The sequence below is a fragment of the Anarrhichthys ocellatus genome, unplaced genomic scaffold (genome assembly GCF_004355925.1).
Source record: "Anarrhichthys ocellatus isolate YVR2014 unplaced genomic scaffold, GSC_Weel_1.0 scaffold4, whole genome shotgun sequence".
Lineage (NCBI taxonomy): Eukaryota > Metazoa > Chordata > Actinopteri > Perciformes > Anarhichadidae > Anarrhichthys > Anarrhichthys ocellatus.
This window is the reverse complement of record NW_022280034.1, coordinates 10,849,494-10,868,333: the sequence shown is the minus strand read 5'-3', so window position 1 is coordinate 10,868,333 and position 18,840 is coordinate 10,849,494. Positions and strand designations below refer to the sequence as shown.

The 18,840-nt window shown below is 42.0% G+C and overlaps 1 protein-coding gene across 4 annotated transcripts in view; it reads left to right on the top strand.

Moving 5' to 3' along the window:
• The window catches only part of LOC116381162 (SH3 and multiple ankyrin repeat domains protein 1-like), a 37,694-nt gene that overhangs the window by 5,464 nt on the left and 13,390 nt on the right, over positions 1 to 18,840 (top strand). For 2 of the 4 annotated variants that reach the window (XM_031843048.1, XM_031843047.1), the window contains 15 exons: positions 5,329 to 5,920; positions 9,182 to 9,385; positions 11,090 to 11,161; positions 11,252 to 11,360; positions 11,536 to 11,687; positions 12,098 to 12,265; positions 12,533 to 12,574; positions 13,221 to 13,337; positions 13,445 to 13,522; positions 13,728 to 13,794; positions 14,054 to 14,229; positions 14,385 to 14,515; positions 15,578 to 15,717; positions 16,206 to 16,319; positions 16,829 to 16,907. In XM_031843048.1, the coding sequence (XP_031698908.1) occupies positions 5,432 to 5,920; positions 9,182 to 9,385; positions 11,090 to 11,161; positions 11,252 to 11,360; positions 11,536 to 11,687; positions 12,098 to 12,265; positions 12,533 to 12,574; positions 13,221 to 13,337; positions 13,445 to 13,522; positions 13,728 to 13,794; positions 14,054 to 14,229; positions 14,385 to 14,515; positions 15,578 to 15,717; positions 16,206 to 16,319; positions 16,829 to 16,907 (2,138 nt within the window). In that variant the 5' untranslated portion in view covers positions 5,329 to 5,431. Of the gene's footprint in view, positions 1 to 5,328; positions 5,921 to 9,181; positions 9,386 to 11,089; positions 11,162 to 11,251; positions 11,361 to 11,535; positions 11,688 to 12,097; positions 12,266 to 12,532; positions 12,575 to 13,220; positions 13,338 to 13,444; positions 13,523 to 13,727; positions 13,795 to 14,053; positions 14,230 to 14,384; positions 14,516 to 15,577; positions 15,718 to 16,205; positions 16,320 to 16,828; positions 16,908 to 18,840 lie in introns of those variants that run through there. The other 2 variants (XM_031843049.1, XM_031843046.1) reach the window with 2 other exon arrangements.

Genomic DNA, 18,840 nt, shown 5'->3' with positions numbered 1-18,840 from the left:
CAACACTGTCAAAACAGCTATGATGGCAAACTACAGAGTAGTAAAATATTGTAACAGAAGATAGTTCATATTGTAATTTGCCATTTTGAATTTACAGTTAAATAGGCATTTAAATAAATAGGCATGAAACAGTCAATCAGTTGGACTCAGTCCAACCCAGCCAACATTATTTTTCATTGTGCATAATTTGTGTCGTCGTAAACTTAAGTTTGACTTATTAAAAAAGTGCTGCATGATGTTTTGTTTATAAGGAACCCTTCAAGGACGAAAGCAACCAAACGAGCCTCAAAGTCATTATTGCAGCTTTGCATAAAGCAAGATGTGCAGAAAAGATCTCAGAAAAGGCAAAGACGAGTAGAGACGAGAGATATCACTGATCTCTCTCTGCAAATCTCTCCGTCCATCCATCTTAGCTTTCCAGGTGCTCAAGGAGGATATCCATCTCTGTCCTCGTTATCCTGATTTAATCAGTGTCTGATTCTTACTCTCACTCCATTTCCTTACTGTCTGTGAACCCACGTCAGCCCAAATCTATCGAAATCCTCTGAGTCTCCACATGGCTTCAAATCATCAGAAGTCAAGCTGCTCTATTTGTTTTGCCAACTTCTGAAATCTTCAGATGTCCCTATTCTCTACTCTAACATTGCATCACTGTTGAAATTCCGATTTAAGTTTTGAGACAGGAGCTCATGAGATCAGGAAAGAAGGCAAGCGTATGATATAATATAGTAGTGTAATGTTTAGGCGTTACAAGATACTTGGTTCACATTTTTTGAAGTCTGTCTTAAAACAGTAGTCGGTAATCCCTGTGGGACAAAATTTACAGTCTTCATTCCGTGTAAAAATTATATTTTTACACGGAATGGCGCTTCAGCAGTCAACGTTGGACAAGTCGAGACGACCTTCCAATGCTTTTTAGTACACCACAAGATAGCGGTTGCTCTCCGGATGTTATCTGTCTATGGTGCAGTTTCCACAGACTACTGTTGCCTCTCCACAATCTTAAATTCTGCCATCACAGCAAAATAAGGAATTGAATCTGGACTTAAATCATGTTCCCTAAGTTAAACACCGAAATAAGCCTTAAGTCCTTGCTGACGCTACAAATAAGCCTACTTTGGAGGTGCACGATGTCCTGACTATTTAACCTGACCTCAGAAAAAGAGAGAGTTAGAGAAAAATATAAATAAACCAATAATTCATATTTAAGAACAGTTCAAGTGAAATTCGGTGTAAGACAGTGAAAATAGATTTTTTTTCTCAGCCTCTGACAGAAGGTGCAGAAAGACTGTTCTGTCAGGGAGTGAAATCCATTCCCCTCTGCCACCACCGTTCCCCCGTGAGAAAGAAAAGTCACGACTAGTTGGAGAGCTGATGGCCAGCACAGAGACAGGAGAGCCAAACAGCTGGCAAAAGGAAACCGACTAATTCTGAGCTATTGTTGTGGCAGAGCGTAGGAGTTGAGCGACATGACGGGGGAAGGCAATCGAGACAAGTTGCGATGTTTATAATGGGTTGCACAGGCTGAGGGGGGCATTGCAGGACGTGTGATTGGAGTTGCCGTAGTTAGAATGTAAAATCAAATAGCACTTTAAGCATGACTATGCCTCCATTTATCCTGTTCTCCTCACATTACTGTTGATTTTGACTCAGTTCTCCACTCGCTCTCATTCCTCTTCAAGTCACGGCTGTCCTCTCACCCCCCTGTTCTTTCTCTCAACCTGATTACTCTGCTTTATGCAAACTACGACTCTCTTCGTCTTTCTCCCTTGTGTATTCCCCCTTCGCTTTTACATCCCAATTATTAGGCTCCCGTCTACTCTCAGCCTGTCCTTCGACTTCCTTATCTTGCCTAGTGCAGACTCGCTGTTCAATATTTGATGAGACTTTGTTCATAAATCAACCTCCTCTGTTCCCTCCTGGTGTACTTGAATGATCGTGTTAATCTGTAAAACCTTGTGAGTGTTAACACTCCACTCTTTGTCAGCTTATGATTAGAGAGGTTTTTGGCCTAAATGTCATGCACTGTAAATCATACATAGAAAAATGTCCAGTGGTGGGTTGTCGAGTGCGCTATTACCTACAAATGCAGAGGCCATTGTTAACAGCTGAGCTCTCTTATGGCTATTGATGGACACTGAGACCCTTAAATTTGCTGCCAGTGCTAGAATATCTTAATGAATGAAAGTTGTATATGTATTAGTCAGCCACACACTTTCTCCAAAACATGTTTGATTCATTAATCACATCGCTTTCCCCTAATGTATTGTAAGTGGTTAGACACTTTATTCTCAAGCGGTTACAATTTCCTTCCTTCAGCTTTCTGTCGTGCCTGTATCACTGGCTCTGACACAGCGTTGTGTTTGTTTGTGTTGAAGTGGCCCACCCTGTCACTCTCAGAGCATCTTGGGGAATCAACCACAGCCAGTCCTCTTCTGCCCAGAAATGCTCAACTAGCAAACTTCCTGTTGGCCAGTGAGACATAAACAGTCCAGGCTTGGATTGTTTTGCATACGTCCGGTCAATCATCATCAGTCAAACACTGCTGACTGAATTATGGCATTTAGAATATGGTTCTTTTAAAAAGTCGCAGTAGCTGTAATGCGTATAGTTCCATTGCATGAAACGAACCATAATAGTGCATATGTGCATAAACTGGCCAGGTTTTGTACATATACTGACTAATATCTAGGTCAATCTTTATCTCTTTATGTTTAAAAAGTCAAGACATTTTTAAAATTGAGCCTAACCTTAAACCCAAAGGTTCCCAACCTGAGGGTCAAGACCCCCACGACGGGTCACAAGATGAATCAGAGGAGTCTCGAGATGAAAAGCAGTACAGGAAAGTAGGGAAAAATACATTTCTGCAATCTAAAGGTAAACTTATGGTTTCAGACTTTTCTCAAATCTTTGCTTTTATGTGAAATGTTAACAGATTGCAAGGAGTCACAAGCTACAAATGTAGCCTTAAACTAAAATCTTGAGCTTGATTCTAATATCTAACCTTACTTAAGATGAGTGCTAAGTCCTAACCACAACCAACCAGCCAACCTCCATCATCGAGTTATTGCAAGGATATGTGGTCCTCACAAAGACAAGCACAGACATGCAGACACACATTTTCAACTGTGCAGCAATCAGAGGTGGAGCCAGTGTTGGCAAAGCTGCAAGTACACTTTGTTTTAAAGCCCAAAAAAAAACCCCAAAGTACTCCTCTTGTTGCAGTATTTTGAACATGAGTATAGTCTATGACCTCTTCATCAAATGTTTTTATTGGATCTCTGACCATGAGCTTCTTCATCTCTACATTATTATTTATTTCAATTACAGGCTAAGCTGTGCCAGGCACCTGTCGATGTCCTTGCTCACCAATAGAGGTTAATAAGTCAAAAGCCATAGATCACTTAATGCCCCTTTAACCTTCATCAGCACCATGTTTTCTACATATTTTACTAAAAACGGATTGACTCTTTAAGTGTTTGCATGTCGGTGATCTGTGATTGAATGATTTTGGATCTGTGTCCTAATTTCATCTGATATTTTATTGAGTTCCATCTGTCCTGATACGCATCTATTTCAGGCTCCCGAGTCATATGATATTCAGAGCACCAAACTGCCAATGAGACGGTGGGAGATTCCCTGCGTCATTCACCATCATTAAGGTGGCTGTTGGCAACGGTCCAGATCTGCATGATGGCAAAGCCCCTATAGCCAGACTTCACCACCAAAAACCAGGACCGCGCATATGGAGGCGCCAGTATGCCAAATCTGAAACACACTGAAGCAATGACACAATCTTAAAGCAAAAATTCACCCTGAGACACTTTTAAGACTGTTTTTAAAATAGCTGTGATGCAAGTTGTATTTGCGGATCCATCATTATTGTTTGATAGTATTTTTTTCTCTCTGCACATAACTGGCCAAATGCAGAAGACCTGACATCATGTCAAGAAAGATATTTTTCATGTAATGTCAGTTGAGTTTTGCAGCAGGAGATGCTTCAGCTATCTAAATCTTCAACAGTAATGATCATGTTTTGATGTCAGTCCCCCAGTTTCAATTAAGGGACATGACTGTTGCTTTTCTGTGCTGGAAAAACTCCTGAACTTTTGCAGCATACTTCAAATTGAAATTCATTTCGGAATATTCTCAGACTGTCAACTGCACACTGAGAGAATGCGGGTTTACGGAGTTATCTCGATACCTTTGCTGAGTTAAAACCTCTTAAATCCAGAACGTGGACTGATGTTTAGTTATCCAGATAACGTCTTGGAACAAGCCCCAATTGGTCTGTTCATTTAATGGTGTCCATGCTACTTGGAAAAGCTTGCAAGTTGTTGAAAGAACAGACCATAGAGTATGTTGCAGACAGGGAACGTAAGTTCCTCAAAGCAATAAATACACCGGTTTGTGCTAGAACTAATAGAATTCAACTGAAAACACACTGCACAAATGATTTACAGATACTGTATGTAAGCAAACAATTCTCACCTACTGCACCTAGTGGGTGGGTTAAAGGGTATGAAAAAAATCACTGTAGCATGTGTGAAATATTGACAAGCTCACTTGGCCATAGGCTTTCTACCCAGCAACAATCAATGCACAAGCCCTATGTTTTTTGTTCCAAATCCATAATCTTGCTTGTGCAAAAAACTGAAATTGATTTGAAGTATACTGCCAGCTGTATTGCTTTTATTATGGCTGTAATAGCTGCACCAAACTTTGTGTAATAAGTTCAGGCATGTTTCTAGAGGTTGTCACAAAGTATTGTGGGAAAAATATCACATCAGTGAACCATGTCGACATGTTCATTGCAGTTAGTAGGCAAAAAGGACAATCACAACACCTAATTTATAAATCACTCCAGCATCACAATCAAAAACTGTTGATGTATGACAGTGTACAAGTATGTGAGGGTGGAATTTTCCTTTTAAGGAGCTCACATTTAGCTGTTAGCCCTGGGTTGTGCCTCAGACATTGGTCAGCTCCATTACCACATCGTTGCGATGATCTTGACCTCATGTGAAGCTGAATTTCATATCAAACTCACTCTTCTGCAAAGAACCTGTGATGCAAATTCACAGAGTTTATATATAGCCTGTCTTTCATCAGCCTGCTTTTCCCCGATGCATTCCCAGTGGCTAAATGGAAAATGTGGACCAGCTGTGTGCTCATTCACACATGTGGACTTATTAGCATTGCCGGTGGCTAGTTTTTCTATTATTGCACATGTCTTTTTACATCATTTCTAATTTGGCTAAATTCACTCCATCAATGATGTTATAAGAGTTAAATGACCCTACTTCCTTCTCTGCCTGTTTCCCACAGCATGTTTCTAAGGATGAAGCCAGTCTCATGGGATAGCCATGTTTTGTCACCATGACAGCTATGTCACTCAGCCCTCTCTGCAGTGACACCTGCCCAGCAAAGGATGCTGGGAAATAACGAACACTTTTATCCCGGCCAGGATGACAAAGATTGGGAGGATGAGGAGGAGGAGGAGGAGCAGGGAAGAGAAAACGGAGAAGGGGAAGATGACCGTGACATGGAGAATGGAGAGTTAGAGGGTCTGGAGGAGATGGAAATGACGGGAGGACGACAATCCTGGGAAGGGAAAAGTGGCGAGGTGGTGAAACCAGCAGCCATTGTGGTCGGTAGACAGAGAGCAGACCGAGCGCTGAGGCCGGGCAACCGTGGTATCGCATACATGTCCAATCAAGCCCTGCTACATCATCAACCAGCCAATAAGCAACAGCATTATCCCGCCGCAGCCAATCATCAGCCTCATCAAGCAGGCCTGAATGCGCTGCAGAAGAGACGAGCTCTCATGGAGCGCAGCATGACCACAGTGGCTCCCATGGATGACACTTTCCTGACCATGATGGTGTTCCGCATTGGAATTCCTGACATCAAACAAACAGTAGGTGCATGTTCTCATCAAAAACACTCCGGCCAAGCACTATGCAAACATTTCATGAAACAAAGACACCTACACATGAAACAATTGACCCCTATTCTGAAACTGACATAAATCTACAGTTGAGGCAGACATTCGTGTAGCACAGCTCAGTTCCTCACATCTGTAATTTGTGAGAAAAAAAGAGTAAAACATTTTAAGAATGAATTGTCACGCTCAATCAAAAAACACAAAGTCTAGTTATCTATGTATATAGAAAGAAAAGTCTCCCTTGCAAACGGAGCACTGATGGGAGGTCTTTCCAAATGAGGAAGTAGCTCAAGCCAATTCTCTCTGGTGTCACTGCCTCAGAGTGAGATAGATAGATTTAATTCAACAAACAGAAGCAACTTTACAATGTTAAGGGAGTAGTGGGTTTGGCTTATGTAACTATTTCTGATTCTGATCTTTGTGCAAGTAGACAAAACTTTACTTCTTTTTTTTTTAAATACACATTTTTCTGCAGTGTTGACATCTACATCTGTTTCAAGTGTGTTGCTGAGAAGAACCCATGGGTACTTGATGCATAATTATGTTTTTTTTACATTAGCCAAATAGTGTGAACAAATGTACAAGCACAGAACTTATTTCAAAGCATTTTCATTCCAGCCATCCCACACGCCCAGGGATGAATCCCAAAAGGAAGTAGGAAAAAACACAGAGCGTGTTATGTGTTATGTGTGTTGACATATTCAGCCAACAATACCATGTAAGCATCTGCCTTGGGTCAGGGATGGTCATAATTAGTTTCCAAAACTGAAGTTAGTATCAATTCACACTTACAATAGCTCTCCGCTGTACAGCGGCGGCAGGTGAGAATTGGCCGGCCCACACTCGCCATATCCAGGTGAGAGTGGGTGCCCCACTGTAACCCCTCCCCCCCCCCCAACCGCCCTTTCTCCATTTTCAACTCCCTAAACATGCCGACTGTTCTACATGTCAGCTAATCTGCCCTCAATATAACAGTAATTGCTAATTATCTTATAGGTTTTAATGAGTTTAGGGAGAGCTGGGGAAGTGAGTGACGCTGGAAAGGAAGGAATATGTGGAAGGCATCTGCGTTGCTCTTAGGTCTTTGTCCGCCACAGGCATCATATTCCGCTCTGCACATGACTGGAAAAAAAAAACACTCCGCACCCCAAACCTTGCAGCTGTAATATTATTTAGCTGAATTAGGAGAGCTGAAGAGAGGGAGGGGAGGAAATAAATGCCAGGAAGAGAGAGGTGAGGAAATGAATAAACAAAGAGGAAGATATACGCATTTGAAAAAAGCTTAATACTGCGCAGTGAATGTCCAAATAACTCTGAGGACAAGTACTGCCAGATAGATCCCAGAAAACCCTTGGTTGAATAAAACCGAACAAAGGGGAAAGAAGTGTCGCTGTAATATACAGTGTACATTACATTAGACTTCTCACCCAAGGATTAGCCAATCGACCTCTCTCTCTCACACACACACACACACACACTGTTGAAATATGTACACAACACTGCACAATTACACACACGTAAGAACACACAGACACGCGTATACTTCACAACTCACTTATATGCATGCAGATACACATACACACGCACACACCCCCATCATGTGGTTTACCTCCTAGGGACCACCAAGACATTGCTACGGCAACGGGTTCCTGCCTTCACTAATGAACTGGTTGCCATGCCAATAGAGTTGGCTACACTATCAAATAGTGCAACCTAGCGGGGGGGGGACATGAAACTGTGCTGAGCTGTGCAATTTGACTTGGAGTTCTCTGAAATGGAACAATAGCACGGATGCATACATCTCGTTCAGAGCTCTCAGTGGCTGCTGGTAAAGACTTGCTCCCGGTCAGCTCTGTCCTCAGGCTCCAGAGTTTAATAAGAAAAGGACAAAAAAGATGGTCTTCCTGTGGAAATGTAATAATGTGAGGACATGGGCAGTGCACAAATCACCGTGAAATCTAGTAGTGCATACATCCAGGGTGATATAGTAAGAGGTGTAGGAGCTTCTCTTAAAGCTAGGTTTTTCTCTCTCCCCCTGGATTGTGGTGTAAATCTGACACTGTGTATGGAGGGATCAAAGTGAAAGAAATCACAAAGGGAAAGATGTATCCCTGTATAGAATCTTTACTTCTCCATCAGGTGTAAAGAGATACAGTGCTGTGAAAATAAATAGACCTGAATATCTTGATAGCACTGATAGACTATAAGGATAGCATATGTCATCGAATTTCCATGGATGTGGCAGACGATTAATTATTTAAATTAATGCATAATCTGCACATACCAAATACTTGTGCATCCATCATTCACCAACTGATGTTAAAACAGTCATGCTACATTATTAATCCGTAATGATAAAATGCCAGTGGCTAGCTATTTAGCCAAACTGACTAAATATAGCTGTGTGTTAATATAATTGTGTGCACGCAAGTTTACACACACACACACACCTACACACACACACACTACCATTAAATTGGTTGCTGTTTTAATGATATTGACTTTTCTTGGAGACGGAGCCAAACAGCCAAACGGTAAACTGTGACTCCTGTGAAAAGAAAATGTCACAAAGAATGTCTTCCCGCCTGAAACACATGAACACGCCTGCCAGACAAAAGTAATTTATGGTGGCGAGCCTCAGTTTGTCACTGCCTGGTGTGTTTTTTGGTGCTAGAGGCAGAGAGAAAACTGTATACTAAAATCAGATTTTTCAGATTGAACTACTGAGCTGACAAGTTCTTGAATGTGCATAACTGACTTTTCAGCCCATTCTCATTCCCAGGACGTCAAATACTGACGCTTTGTCACTCTGCCTCCGATACCTGATGCACAAGGCACCTTTTAGCGTCTGTATGAGGCGGACCGGGCTTTCAAGTATCTACAATATAAACCCATCCCATCATTATTAGACTGCGAGAGAACATTCTCCAGGAGTGAGATGACGTGGTACAAAAAGCCACACAGGGTTGGTGGGATGTTTGGTGGATGGATCAGACAAACACAGAACTTTCAACCCGGAGACCAGTGTTTGTGTCCGAAAGTTGCGATACTGATGTTTGTGACCTGTTTTCCGTATTCATGTTATGCTGTTCACGTTTTCCTGCAGTTATTTTAAGCCCAACTATGATGTTTTTCCGAAACCTAACAAAGTGGTTTTGTTGCCTAAACCTAAGCAAGTGTTTTTGTTTGAATTGACAACATTAATGATGTATTTGCTCTCTCTGTGTCTGTCAGAGGTGTCTCCAGTTTGACCAGGACTGCACAGTATGGAGCGCTAAGCAGCAGATCATCTGCTCCCTCAATGAGACGTTGTGGGACGTCTACAACTACGGCCTCTTCCAGCCGGCTGGAGACGGACGGGACGCCAAGTTCCTGGAGGAGGAGAGGGCCCTCCGAGACTACTCGCAGACCTTTGAGAAAGGGGTGCCTTACCTGGAGGTATGGAGGTGGGAATAGTGGGACAGCGACGGGACCATAGCCAGGATTTTACATTTACTGGGGTCTTAAAAATGCAAAGAAATCAGCTTCTAAAATATCCAAAAAGTGTTACAACAACCCCCCCAAATTTCCACAAAAGATACATTGGACTTGACGTCAGTTTCTTCAGTGGTAGCAACGGCCCTGACTGAGTGCACTTGTTATTACTGAATATAAAATATAGCATTGTTGTCATCACCAAATACAGGAAAAACAGTTCAACAACAGAATCTTTTGTGTGCATCTTTGATCTTTTGAAGCTTCTGTTGTTTGATGACATTAACTATGGTACTGCATCATACTGTGAAAATGTTATTGCACATAAGGAGTGTTCTACAATTGCAGACAAATTACTCGCTGCTTACTTTTTTATTAGAATTCCCATGTTCAACACAGTAAATGAACCAATCTTTACAAATATAATATCCACCTCATGGACTTAATTGCATTCTGTGCTTTATATAACCTACAAATTATATTATGTTTCTCCACTTTTTGGGAAGTGGGCTCTGAGATGACATCAATATGATTTTGTCATGCTGTGATACAATTATCTCACAGTGCCCTCTGGTGGTCCAGCTGCTGTAAATGTTGACGAGCTGGGTGGGGCTGAGAAATATCCCACACTCACGTTTTTGGCTTCGAACCAGAGTGTTTACATTCTTGACAAGGTTCCGGATGAGGACTGCTGCTCCACAGCAGAATGTATCTCACTGCTCCATGAGTGTATGTATTTATAACACGAGTAATGGCATTTTGAATAACGTCAGTGCTTGAATTGGACCAGTATTCGTTGGTATAGAGGAGTTTCTTGATAAGTTTAGTTCTTACTTTGTGCCATTACTTTTCAGATAAAACTAGTATCAAATATTAGGCCGGTTGCTCTTTTATGCTGGCCAAACCCACCTCTGATGCTTGAAATATGCAGCTGTTCTTTGGCTGTCTGAGGTGCAGCATGTGGTTCAGTTCAGCTGTCAGCTGATCTCACCTCAGCAATCTTCAATGGTTTACCATTACTGTACAGTACTGATGTGGATGTTGTGTTTTTGGCAGAATGGGGGTTTAGAAGACTAATTCTCTAGACCATATTTTAGAGCAATGTTTTTTTTTTATTTCACTGCCTAATTATATATATCATTGCAGAGTAGAGAAGATTAAAAAACATTAAGACCAGCCCGTAAAAACTACTGCTGCCTGTGTATAATTAACATTTACAGAGAATGAAAGAAAAATATTCAAACAATACACAGTCTGTGGTCTCTTAACCATGGTACAGGTTAAGGTGTATTATCGGGATGTATTATCAGTGAGTAAAATATATTTCGATTTACGTCAGAGCCTATGATATATATTGCTTTATGGATATGTAAGCAATGCATTCCAATGCTACCTTACTCTACATGTGATTACGCTTTTCCCAAGAAGCAGTCAACCAAGTCTGACTTCTGAATACAAAATAAAAATCAATTTTAAAATGAATTTGCATTCCTAGCTTTGCTTCTCTGCTTTTTTAAAGTTCAGATCGTAAAACATCATCTGAAGTACATATTTACTGCACAAAAAAATATATATATTTGTTATTTCCACCATTTCACCATCAAACTGAACTGTGATGCAGCATGACGATGAATCACAGTTTTCACACGTATCTTTTTCTGTACTCAGTTTAGGTACAAAACTAGAGTTTATAAACAGACGAATCTGGATGAAAAGGCGCTCTCCAAACTCAGCACAAAGGTATTTCTTCTTGTGTCTATTGAATATTGCTGGTGCACAGTACTCATTTCTACTCAAATATTCCTTTCCTTCCTCTTCTACCGCTCTCAGGCCAGTCTGAAGAAGTTCCTGGATTACATTCAGACCGGAGCAATAGAGAAAATGGCAAAAGTCCTTGATAAAGGTCTTGATTCAAATTTCCATGACCCTGACAGTGGAGGTGAGTTTGCTGTGTGTGCTGACTCTCACTGTGGAAATACCAATTTTGACTAAATTCATTCTTTAATTTCAAATAAATGATTGTGCAAGTGGTATTGGGGTGGTGATATGAAAGGCTTTCACTTACACTCTTCTACTTACCACCCTTCCTGACCCTTTCCTCTTCTGTGGGTCAGAGACCCCGCTCTCCATAGCCATGCAGTCGGGCCTGCCGGTGGAGGGCATCAGGCTGCTGGTTCAGGGCGGCTCTCATTTGGACTTTAGGAGCAGAGATGGCTTCACACCGGTGCACAAAGCTGTTAGGGCTCACAATCATGCTGGGCTGATGGTAAGGACTTTGAATTAAAGTCGCATATATATATTGCAAACAGACTCAAGTTGGCCAGGCAAGTATTTCTGCCATGAAATATATTATTTTGTCAATCCCTGCAGCTTCAATATGCAATATAACACTGATAGTATATATATATATATATATATATGAGATCAAATGTTAAATAATCAAACTATATATACATATAATTGATTTAGACATAAACATGTTTCTCACAATGACTTAGTATCATTTGATTTATACCGTGTGTTGTATTGATCAGCCGCAGCATCACGAGTAAAATAAGTCCCAGCCATATACCCAAAGTCTTTCTTTCTCAGCTCGTCTATTTCTCACTACACACAGAATCTGCACATCCACCTTTATTAGAAAAGTGATGCTTTTCGTTGGTCTCTCCTTGCCAGGCTCTCTTGTCCCTTGGAGCATCTCCAAACTACAGAGACCGCTATGGCCTGACCCCGCTGTACCACACTGTACTGACAGGGGGCGACACTTCCTGCTGCGAGACCTTGCTGTATTACAGGGCGAGGCTGGGGACAAAGGATGAGAATGGCTGGGACGAGTCCCACCAGGTACCAATGGACATTTTAATATTATTAATCTACCTTTCTATACATCCATTGATTTCCATGTGGTTTCATTTGTTTCCTTTTTATATTTTCACATTAAGCATCTTTGGTCTTTGTCTCGCCTCATTTAACTTAAGCTATGCACCAACATGTCCCTGTCTGATCTCTGTTTGATGTCTTGTACCATCGCCCTCCGTCTCTCAGCGTTTTCTCACACTCCTCTCGTCTCAGCCTTCCTCACTCATATCTCCATTCTCTCTCCTTCCATAGCACAGGGATGAAGAAGAGTTTGGAATGGAAGAAATACACAAGGTACCCTTCATCCTACCATCTCATCTTCCCCTCAGAATCGTGATGTGATAAAAATGTGGATAAACTGAATGAAGTGACTGACCACATGGTTTCCTTAAAACAAATCTGGGTCATCTCAAGAGTCCAGTTCAGAAAGAGCATTGGATACTATCTCTTTCTTACTGTAGAAGCGTGTGAATTGCCTACATTATGTCTCTGTGACATTCTGGTAAATTTGTGTTTGTGCTGCAAGCTGGTTGTCATGGTATTTTATTTTGGTTTTTGTCGTTCTTTACTTTGTACATATCGTGTGATATTTAAGTCTCTGCAGAAAGACACGAGGAAACCTCTCAGGCTGCTGAAGGCTCATTTCTGTTATTTGAATGAATTCTGTTTACTTTCTTTTCCATCACAGTGCAATGTAATTGTCTCTGACCTGTTTTTCTGTAAGAGTAATTATGGATCTAAATGTGGATGTAAGACATCTCCCTTCAATTCTAATTGTTTCTCTTTTGCAATATAGTTTTAATCTCCCCTTTTCTGCCTAATTTTATTCTACTGAAACTGTCAGATATGAAATCCCCCTCTTCACTTTAACTTGTCTCTTTCTATACTTTTTGATTCTGACAATTTTTGGATATTTCTATCACGCTATTGACACTTAAAGGCTTGCCAGAACGGTTTTGCACAGCACTTGGAGCATCTGTTGTTTTATGGGGCTGAAACCTCCTCTCAAAATGCCTCAGGGAACACTGCACTTCACATTTCTGCCCTGTACAACAAGGCAAGTATGGAAACAGATTCCCTCATATGAAACTATTATTACCATAATTACTACTGCTGTTCTCCCGAACGGTGTTAACACATCACTTTCCCTCTGTGAATAATCAGGAAAGCTGTGTCCGCGTTCTTCTGTACAGGGGAGCAAATAAGGAGGCAAAGAACAAGCTTGGTCAGACCCCTTTTCAGGTAAATGGTTTGACTATCAATTAAAACTGTACACAGTTTTATCATGTTTTTAAAGTGAAATTGCATTTATTTTTTTGAGTAGCTTTGACCAACAGTTTTGTCACAAACTAAAAGAGAAAAAGCAGACAACACAATATAACAAAAATAGCAATAACTACAATGGCTTATCTAATTAAATCTTGTTTTGTTTTGTTTGTGTTTGCAGCTAGCTATAATGTCTGGTCACTTTGAACTTGGGGAAATCTTCAAAAACCATAAAGATTCTGACATAGGTAAGCTATCGTGCCAAACTGTCTCGTCTGAGGGGGCTTGTCAAGTTTTGCAGTTTCACACCTGCTTTTCTTTGTACTTTCCTGAAAATATCATGTATTTTGCCTTTACGATCTCCCTCTTTTTCCCTAACAATCTCCCTAATTCCTCCCTCTATTTCATCCTGTCACATCAAACCCCACTGCCCTTCCTCACTTCCTAATCCTTCTCACTCACCACCTCTGATCCCTCACCCGTTAACCTCACACCTCCCATCTTCAGTGCCCTTTTTGGAATCGCCAAAGTATGTTCCCAAGCGAAAAGAGAGCGCCTACACTCTACCTCTCCCCTCACTTCATTCCCACCCCCTACTGCGCGCTAACAGCGATAACTCCATGACCCAGTCTGACCCCCTGGCCCTGCCCAACAAGGCTGCAACCAATCCCAACCCGGGACAGGTACTGAGGACCATTAGGTGGATGCTCATCTGCTGATCTTTGTGATAATAGATATGCTTTGCTGGTGTTGCATTTCTTTTTCAGTCTTTGACATATAGTAAGTTACAGGATCAGCTTTGAAGTTCTGCCCATGTGGGACTTGTGCGTTTCTGCAGGGCCAACGCAGGGCCTCCATCGGCATGAGAAGCTCAAGCAGCCCCAGAACTCGTACTCGCTCCCCATCCCGGGGTAGAGGAGGCCAAAGTGACACAGAGGAGAGGCACCGACAGCCGAGAGGCAGACAGGGGTAAGGAAGGAATATATACGGTGTTAATGCAGATAGGGAGAGTGGTGGATTCATATTTTGACCAGGTCCTTTAAGGCTATGTACTAACGGGGTTCACTAACTCTCCAGTTACCATCTGCTGTATGCAGGAAAGTTACTATTTGTGTCTCAGATGCATACAGTATACTATTTTTAGGTGCAAGAATGTCACATATTTTAAGTGTGGATGTTGTCCTGCAGGGTAAAATCAATAGAGGAGCTCCTCACAGTCTGAAATATGTTTAAAAAATGTCAGACAGTGATGCAATTTCTCCGCCGAGTCTACAGCCATGCTAGTGGCTCTGGGAGGCTGTACAGTTGTGCTTACAATGACAGATATTAACGTGCTGATGTTTACCATCTTGGTTTAGCATGCTACAATGCTAACATTGCTAATTAGGACTAAACACAAAGTTGAGGCTGATGGGAAGGATATTAGTTTGGCGGGTATTCAAAAAAAAAAGTATTGAACAAATTAAAATTAAAATTTTGTCATCATCATGGCACTAGGTGTGCTGCTAGATCACCAAAGTTATTCATCATCAAGGAACTATGAATGTCTGAACCAATCATTGCCCTATCTATCTAAAAGTTGTTGAGATACTGGATTATTTTGAGATAGTAATCCAGAAAAATCCCTGTTGACACAAAATGTATGGTACTTGCTATTTGTGTCTTTTTTAATTTTGAAACACTAATTCCATGTATACTAAATGACATTAATTTCAACCCTACATTCATTTCTTGTGTACTAACTGCCCTAATAGTATGTACTCTATAGTATTATTATAGCAAATATTTGAGGCGCACTGTGTTAAAATTCTTAGCACTTTGTATATATCTGACCTACAATTACTGGTCACTGTTTGTAAATACAAGATTGCTGCACGCATTACTGTTGGTATGACTCAACTACTGTCTGTCTCCGATGAAGCCTGATAAGCTGTATGTTGTCTCACTTTGTCTCACTTGTTTTTCCACAGTGTGCAACACAGTCTAATCTCTTGGTTTTGTAAGAGACTCTCTTTCTTTCTCCCTCTGTAGTGCAACCTCAGTGGGCAGTGGTGGAGATCAGATGAAGCGTATGTACAGCGCAGTGCCAGGGCGGGTTTACATGGCCACTCGGGCGTACTCTGCTGGCGGAGACAAAGAGCTCTCACTTAACAAAGGCGACAGAGTTAAAGGTGAGATAGAGCAAATTCACAAAAAGTCAATTAAGAGAATGTAAGAAAAACTTGCCCAAGACATCTTTTTAATCATGTTGTTGTTTGAGGACAATTAGCTAGACGTTCTCAACTGGAGATGATTTTGTGTAATGCTGAGATCCTGTACTTCCAGTGCAGTTGCAATAGAGTTTAATTCCGGAAATAATTGAAACTACTGTGTCTAAAACATCAACAGCATGAAGAGATGTTCATGAGGGAAGAGAGGATTGTAAACAAGAGAAATGAGAAGCACCAGCAGACACATCCAGTCATCACAATACATGTTCCTCTCCATTCTCAGTGGACTGTTCAATATTGTTATTAAAAAAATGGCTTGAGGTAAACACGGAAGGTTGAGCTTCAGACTTATTACAGTGTAAGAGTTTGTGATAAATGATTTACTAGCCAAATTAAATTATATCCATCCATCTATGCTATCGATTTATCTGTCTATCTCTCTGTCTCAGTGTTAAGTGTAGGAGAAGGGGGATACTGGGAAGGAACAGCGAAAGGTCGTACTGGCTGGTTTCCGTCAGACTGTGTAGAAGAGGTGGCGGCTCTCAGCAAAGACAATCGATCAGGTAAGACAAAACTTTTCTTCTTTTTTTTTTCAATTGTTCATGTATAATTTAAAATAAATTAGCTATTGATGGTTTTGAGATAACTCTCATAAGACGCATACCAGTAATAGGAAATAGCACATAGATTGGAGAGAAAATGGGTTACCTACTCCCTCAGGCTGGAATTATCCTTTCAGTCACTGTAACACCCAGCACATGTCACACTCATGTTTACCAGCAGCTTCTTTTGCAGCAGACAGTGGCACACGTACAGCGCAGAAATGAACTTGTCTCCTATTTCCACAGCTGCACTGTTCAGGCAGCAAGCAAACTATATGCCATGTAGAAAACTGGGAAAATATATACAGTATATATCAAAAATATATTTGATTCGTTTGTGATCTGCACTAAAGACACAATACTTCTAAAACGGTGCAAAACACCTTCATGATCTTCCGTCATGAAGGTGTCATGACGGAAGCTGAAGGTGTTTAAATTGAGCATGTGTTTTTCTTGCATGTGCCTTGCAGAGACGCGCAGCGAGAAAGCCAAGAGGAAGCTTTTCCGTAACGTCACTGTTGGAGCCTACGACGGCACTGATGGCCCCAGGTAAGAAAAGTTGCTATGACACTTACAACCTGTGATCGGTCAATAAGTAAGTTGGGAAAGTCTAAACTGCTGGCAACGTGTAAATGTGAGTGTTATTCTTTGTCTGCTCCCCTGTAACGTTTCAAATTGTCCCTGACTTTTCTCCCAATGCATGCTGGGACCGGCCCTAGCACTTCCCTGAACAGGATACCAGTTTAGAAAATAGATGGAGTCATAAAACAAAGATGAACTTGATTGGCTGCAGCCTCTGATATAGTTTGGCTGTGGATTGTCACATGAGCGTGGGCAGCCACTGAACTGTCTGCTCTCTGGGTTTATTACTGTAAGGAAAGACTGTGAGGCCATTTAAGGTGATTTTAAATAGTTGACACGCAGAAGGTTCATGTGTGTGCGCGCGTGCTCACTTGTTTCGCCTATTGTGCTTTCATACCATCCTGTCTGCTGCATGTGTCCATTTTCTCTGCAGATCCTGAGCAGCGCTTGTTCTCTATTGTTTCGCTGTGTGAACACGTCAGCGGTGAAGGCACAAAGAGCAGCCATGTCATTTTTCAGCTCTGCCCCTTTTGGCTCAACCAGACAAATGCACTTGTCTCTTTGATACATCCCGCCACATGCCTCTCTCTCTCGTCTGTTGTTGCTTGTTTACACTGAACACAATAATGCCATAATGAAAGGTAGAGGGGGGGAGGGTACTTGTCCTACATGGCATTTGTCTGAAGCTGCAGCTCAGCCCTGGGCAGCTGCAGCTGTGTTTTATGAAGCTATGCGTGTTTGTTCGAGAGTTGGTGTGCATCTGACTATGCCTGTGAGAGTGTGTGTGTCTTTGTGTGTATGTACATCATCCTGCTGATGAGTCATGAGGAGGCTGAGACACCAAGCAATGGTTAGGTCCCTGGGCTAGTGAGACTTAACAGTCGCCACCCCGGGGTTTTACAGCCTCTTACGCATTGTAGCCGACATTACCCTTGTGCTGAGCCGCTGCCACCGTCATTACAAAAAGGCATTCGCTTTAATGCAGCTGCGCTTGTGTTCTAAATGGAAATAGCAGCCACTGGGGTTATATTACCTGTGCTAAGCTGGTTAAGCGTAATTGCAGCACTGTGGTGAAGTGGTGCTCAATTAAGAGCAAGGTGATAGGGAGCATGTTCCCTCACTGCAGCTAGGCATTTGAGAGAATGTCAAATACTATTTCAGAGAGATATAGAGAGAGGAAGAGTGTTTGTTAGCCTGTGTGGTGATGACAGTTCTGATTTAGAGGAGAGGAGGGAGCGACAGAAAAGTTAGCGAGTGTGAGTAAATCCAGGGTGAGAATCAGCTGTTAGTATATCTGTGATACAACAGTCAGTGGATGTGCAATTCGAGCACAGTCTCTCCCTGTGTCGCCTTATATTTGTACCCATCCCCCGCATCTCCACACCACAAATTCAGCTCTCCATCTCCCATATTCTGCAGCCAAACCCTCTTCCCGTCATGTAGCAGCACACACTCCATACACTCTCTCCCTGTTGGGATAATAGCTGGTATTCTCTCTCTCTCTCTCTCTTTTCATTCACAATGTCTTTCTCTTGTCTGAAGTATGCCGGGTGCAGACCATCACGCTGTCTCTCTCCTTCTCGTTACCCACCTCTCTCACTCTCTCCTCCACTCTCGCGGCGCTCTCCGGCTGAGCTCTCGCTGGAAGACCGGGAGCGGGAGGAGGAGGAGGAGGGGGGAGGGGGTTTGAGAGCGCGCGCGCGAGAGAGGAGGGGGGGACATGGCAATGGGGGGTTGCGGAGAGAGAGATCTCTCTCTCTCCCTCTCTTCTTCGTGGCCGTCACTGGGCCCCAGAAACAGGAGCGTGTGGTTCATTTACAGGTAGCGGCTGTTTCCTCATTCATTGGCTGGCTATGGATGTGAGGAGAGGACAATGGAGAGAGGGGAGAGGTAGATGATG